The sequence below is a fragment of the Corvus brachyrhynchos genome, unplaced genomic scaffold (assembly GCF_000691975.1).
Source record: "Corvus brachyrhynchos isolate BGI_N302 unplaced genomic scaffold, ASM69197v1 scaffold633, whole genome shotgun sequence".
NCBI lineage: Eukaryota > Metazoa > Chordata > Aves > Passeriformes > Corvidae > Corvus > Corvus brachyrhynchos.
The window spans coordinates 2,808,113-2,814,112 of NW_008237435.1; the positions used below are offsets into that span (position 1 = coordinate 2,808,113).

A 6,000-nucleotide genomic window follows, 5' to 3' on the forward strand; every position below is an offset into this window, starting at 1 on the left:
AATCCTACAAATGCTTGAAATACTTGTGGTGTACCTGTCCCCTGTCTCAGCACTAGCTGTTTAGCTGCATTAATTGCTAACATAGAGACATCTTTTGTCCTGGTTTTGTGTAAAATCTGTCTTCAAATTGAGGTTTTATTAAAACCAGTCTTGGGCCTTTTATTTCTGTGAGAATGGTCCTCCCGACCAAGTGGGATTTCCTTCTGGTAGTGTTGTCTTTAGATCTTCACTCTGATATTCTGGGAGAAATTTAGCCCCCTATAAAAATAATAAATATGGCAAATCTTTGTAATAGGTCACAGAACCTTGGAAAACATGAGGCAGGTCAGGACTCAGCTTTGGTATCCTTAGGCTCAGTCATGAGCACAGCTGAGAAACACTCTGGCAGGAATCTTTGTCTCACCCCCTCCAAGGACGAGCACTCTCTTGCTGACATTTTCTCAGCTCAGGTGGCTGAGGTTTATGCAGGAGCCTGCTGCTGACACATGGAGGACTGTGCTGTGTCACATTGTGGAATTTTGTCTTCCAGTTTGCTTTTCAAAAAATGCACAGAAGGGGTGTAAAGATCACTGTTAGGACACTGAAGTCAGGCGCTTGGGGCTGGCACATCAGAATTCCAGCTGCTCAGCCTTACCTCAACTCTTGCGTGCACAGCATCATTATAATTCAGAGACTTGTGCCTTTATTCCTTCTGTCTCTGGATTTCCCACATGTAAAACAATACTAATTAAAAAACGTTGCCCTTGCATTGCAATTATGCAAAGGCAAATGAAGATAAATATAGCAGTGAACCTCACAATAGTGAGGGACGTAAGTCACGTAAGGGACATCTCCAACAGGGTTTTGTAATGTTCAGTACCAAAATTGGTGGCTCACACACATGGACAGTGACACCTGCTGTCCCAAACCACGTATAGTGCTTTGTGCATCAGTCCAAGGTCTGTGGCCCAAGTTGGTTCTCCAATTTCTCAATTTCTTGACTTCAAAACTTGATTTTACAGCTGCATCCCTTTGACTGCAGACTTTTTGTGTGTTTTTATAGTGTATTTCAGTGTCATTAGAAGCTGTCTATCTTAAGACCTTTAGATTTAGAATTAAAAATATTTTAAAAGCAGTAGGTAATTTGTGGTTTACTAAAATTGTAGTTGCAGTGTGGAATCTTGTTACTTTGTATCTAGTCTTTTTAAGCTTGACATTTTTCTTTTGAAACCAGTGGAAGGAGTCTTGTATTATTTGAATTGAAAAGATATTTAAGAGATGGTTTGGATGTTTGTACTGGTATTTTTCCTAAAGCAATTCCAAAATGCTTATGGTACAAAAAAGATCCGTTAAATTCAGAAACTGAGTCCAGCTTTCAGCAATTTAGTTATCCATGAATTTTAATTTACCTCAAAAATACTAAGAAAAATGAATTAAGACGTATGAAATAATAGAAGGCTATCATGAGAAGCCATAAACATTTTGTGTAGATTCTCTAAATTTCCTGAATGGTTTTGGATCAAATTCTTCAGGCCTTACACAGGTAAAGAAAAGTCAAAAGGCCATGACTTACATTTTGATTAAACAGATTCAGGAGGGGCTGGCTGTATTTTTTCCTAGCAATAGGAGTAGAAGCTAAAGAGAAGAAATTTAGACAAAGATTATCTATAGCTCAGAAAAAAGCCATGAGGTAGAGCCAGAACATAGCAGGATGATTATTGGTTATGACTGTTTCTTTACTGCTGTTTTCTGTTCACCTGCTAGGTCTGTGGAAGATGGAGAGCGGCCCTTTGCACTAGGAATGCAGTTTGTTTTATTAAGAACTCTTGGTAAGTCTTACAGTAGCTCAGCATTTCCATAAAGGCCATGTTCAGCTTAAATGCACCATAAAAGTATTAAAATTCCATAAATCTGCAACTAATTGCTTGACTAACTGTATTAGGAACCTAAAATTAATAACTTCTGGGAACACTGCATCTGAAAATGTGGTTAATTTACTTTTTTTGGTTACTGACTTTCTAGAACAACATTGTTGTCCCAGAAAGATACATTTTTACAGTTGCAAATTGTATTTAAAATTTAATAGTTACTAATTATTATTTTATAAGGATTTTTTCACTTTCAGAAACAGATTTTTGTTGCTTTTAGCAATAACAATAGGTTTTTTTAATTTCTAAAATAAGCATTTGTTACTTAATATCTTAATGTCTTTCTTCTAATATTACATAATGTCTTTCAAGTGTTTCAAAGCAAAAATGGATAAATGTTAAAAGTCCTTATTTTTCAAAGCATTCTCTTTCAAGCTCTTGAATTTCTAAAATCCTGCCCATAGAGAACGCTCCAGGTGTTCAGCTACTATGAAATACATGACTAGAGCAAGCAAGGTCTATTGTAAGATAACAAGAGAAGCCCATAGAGCTGTATCTTCAGGTTTTGTTTGAGGAAGGATGTTTCAATCTCGTCTTAAAGACGTATTTCTGGAGAAAGCGGGAGCATTCAGTGGACTGGCTGCATTTTTAGCTGCCTTAGAAGTTAGTCTGTTTCTTAGGAAGATGTATTTAAAAGGAAATTTATAATCCTAGTGGTCTTACCACTTACATCTGTCTTCAAAAACAGCAGATTGAAGTACCTGTTGGAAGGTGCTGCTGCATGGGCTTCTTTGTTTGAATTCTCTCCATTTGTGGTAGGTTTCATGTGTGAGATAAATAGTGTTGGTGGGAAGACTGGCTGACCGGTTTTCCATGTTTTACATTTCATGTGAGAACAGCAGTGTAGAAATCTCGAAAATGTTCAACCTACACTCTTTGGCTGAGGCATATAGTTTCTTTAGAAGTTTTCCACAATATGCTAACACATATTATTTCTCTTGCTATTTTTGCTTCAGCTTACATTCCCACTCCAATTTATTTTGGGGCTGTTATTGACACCACGTGCATGCTTTGGCAACAGGATTGCGGAGTACAAGGATCTTGCTGGGAATACGATGTCACCTCGTTTCGTTTTGTCTACTTTGGGTTGGCAGCTGCTCTCAAGTTTGTGGGATTCTTTTTTATTTTCCTGGCCTGGTATTCCATAAAGTGTAAAGAAGAACAACTGCAGAGACAGAGTTGGAGGGCTTCGCCGGTGAACACTGTGAGTGAGATGGTTGGACAAGCTGGACCCCAACAAAACTATGCACGGACTAGATCCTGCCCCACCTTCAGTTCCCAAGGAGACACCAGTGTAGCACAAGGAATGAACTGCATAGCACAGACCTACCCCGGCCCTTTTTCAGAAGCAATAAATTCCTCAAAAGAAAATGCATTGGAAGAAGTCACTGTTGAGATATAGACCCCTGGCTTGGTAATGTAATACTTAGTTTTGTTGGTTGACTTAATTACGGCGCCTTGTAAAACACCTGTGCCTTCTATTTTTAATCTAAATGTAACATGTGATAAAACCAACAAAGCTTGATGCAAACAACCATAATATGTTCCTGAGGGCTGGATACCTCAAACCAACCCGAGTTCTTATTTCTTCCCTCCTGACAATGGAGTTTTAGAAATTGTGTTTGTAATTATTTCAGATGTGTCCATGAAATGTCCATGCTCTGATCTAATACCATTGTAAAGTTGAGGTGTTATGAACAGCAGAAGTCAGTGGAAGAGTGACAAAAACTCATATTGTTGATGTCTAGACTCAGAAAAATGCTTAAATGTATTGTCAACTTCATATCCTCAAATTGTATTTTTAAGAGATGAGTAATTACTGTGAGTTCTGCTACAAAGCACAACCGAACTTATTTAAACTATGCAACTTATTTGGATAATTGTATGTGCAGCAAATTAAGTTTAAAGCTTGCTTTTAAAGACATTACTGCAACTGAATTTGAAAGGGGCTATTTTCAGGCATAATCATTAAATTAAAAAATAACATAAGGTTTAAAGTACTGTTAATAACATGTCAAGCCATACAAGAGTTATGCATCAGGTAATGTTTGCAAATGTTGAGTTGTAACATCTTTATCCTGTCAAAATGTGCATTAATTTTCACTTGATGGGATGTAGTAATTCTTTACAAAGTATATAGGATACTGTAATGCTTGAAGTAAAAAACTTCAGTATTGGTTTATAGTAACATTAAGATGTAGGAATCATACACACATACCAGAGTAGATATGTGCATATTTCTGTGATGTTATTTGGATGGCTGTTAATAGCACCAAATCCATACTTTCCTGAAGAAGAAAACAGCTGGTTATAGCTTGATAGGAAGTTTGGCTGTCCTTCCATGCCAGTCTAGTTCAGCTTCAGTGGGAAAGTCCCAAGGGAGAGCCAATGGCCTGGTCTGGTGTCTGGGACCTGGTGGGTCCCTCGCAGCCAGCAGCAGCAGAGTTCAGGCGGGTGCTGCTCCCACCTGCTGCAGGAGAGAGCAGAGGAGCCTCTCCAGAGGGCTGCGAGCAGCCTGCCCACCGTGGTGCCAGCTAGGAGGCTCTCCCTGCACTCCTGGCACCGCCGAGGCACTGAACACCCTGGCACCCAGGACAGCTGGGAAGGGAGGGCTGGCTCAGACCCTCTCTTTTCTGCCACACTTCTGCCTCTCCGGCTGCCTGGTGCTGGGCAGGCTGGTCGGACAGGCCTGGAGATCCTGGTTGTGTGGTTTGTCGCACACATGGCAGCCTTTCCTTTTCTCAGCTTCTCTGAAAGTTCCTGTGAAGGCAGAGGGTGAGTTTGTCTCTCCTTTGGCCTTCCAGGTGAAGAGCTAATGGGAATTGTCAGCAAGGGTGGACTCACAGGATGTGATGTGGCCTTTGCTTATTCCAAATTACTGTAGTGTGTTCTCTCCCCGGGAGATGCTGAGACTTAATAATCAAATGTGCTTGGCATTTCATTTCTTGCTCTGGAGGCTTTGTGGTGCCATGCTCATGAGGTACTAATGATGTCTCAAAGGGCAGAAAATTATTTCAGTTGGACACTAGGAAGTCAAGGCTGTGTTGTGCCCTGCAGGGGAAGTCTTAGAAGTGTAGGAAATTAAAAGCAGTCTTTTAAGAGGACTCAGTGATAGTCTGGTTTGGATTTTGCTGAGTAGAGAACTTGTGTGAAAATAAATAGGAAAGAGCAGAGCTTCTACATATTTTTGAACAGAGCTATTCCTGATTTAATTTTTCAATTTAGAATATGTATATTGATCAAACATTATATGGAACCACATCCTTGAAAATAAAGGCAGTACTATCCTTGGCATCCACTGAGTTGTCCTGGGAAGAGTAGATTTCCCTCTCTGCCTTTGCCAACTGCCTTTTGTCATGACCTGGATTCTCTTGACCAGCACATGGGACTACCCATGAGGCTGCTTATTTCAGAATGTCTCAGTCCATTTATGTAGTTTGTAACAATTCTTACTCTTTGTGTCTGGAAACTCAGATTTTTCTACCCCAAACATTTTTTGATTACTTCCTACTATTCTGTCCGTATTAACAGCTTTTTTCGGGTTAAGCCTGAGAATGTTTTTTCCTTTTATGCAGCCACCAGATACAACGTGTCCTCAGTCAGTACACATTCTCTGAGATGTTGGCTTCTACACTTCTTGTCTCGAGAAATAAATTTCCTTGGCTCAAAGGTGTTTGGTGTATATATATGTGTGTATATATATATATATATATATATGTAGATGTATATATATGTGTATATATATATATTTCCTGTAGGAGATCAGAATAGATGACAAAAATATTTCCTTTTGCTCCAGTCTCAAGTACTTGTTGCACCAAGAATTTTCTGCCATGGCAAAAATTGGCAAAGTAGTGGGACAAAGTGTAATTGCAGCCCAGCACTCAACCATTTTTATCACTTCCTCATTTTAATCAACACAGGGAGAAGTGAAGACTGACAATCTTTTCAAATACCTCAGAAACAGAGTATATAGGGAATTGTAAAAGACTGAAGATTAATCATCTATCCTGATCTCTTCTATTTCATGCCTTGTGTGCTTCTGTTCCATACAAAAACCAAGGGAGAGCAGATTAGAATTGTCAGGAACTAA

The 6,000-nt window shown here is 39.3% G+C and overlaps 1 protein-coding gene across 1 annotated transcript in view; it reads left to right on the forward strand.

Annotated features, from left to right (window-relative positions):
* SLCO5A1 (solute carrier organic anion transporter family member 5A1) overlaps positions 1-5,576 on the forward strand; it is a gene marked incomplete at its 5' end in the record, with an annotated part of 70,407 nt that extends 64,831 nt beyond the window's left edge. The window contains 2 exons of the mRNA XM_017731207.1: positions 1,744-1,808; positions 2,864-5,576. Of these exons, the coding sequence (XP_017586696.1) occupies positions 1,744-1,808; positions 2,864-3,309 (511 nt within the window). The remainder of the gene's footprint in view (positions 1-1,743; positions 1,809-2,863) is intronic.
* Positions 5,577-6,000: the final 424 nt, after the last annotated feature.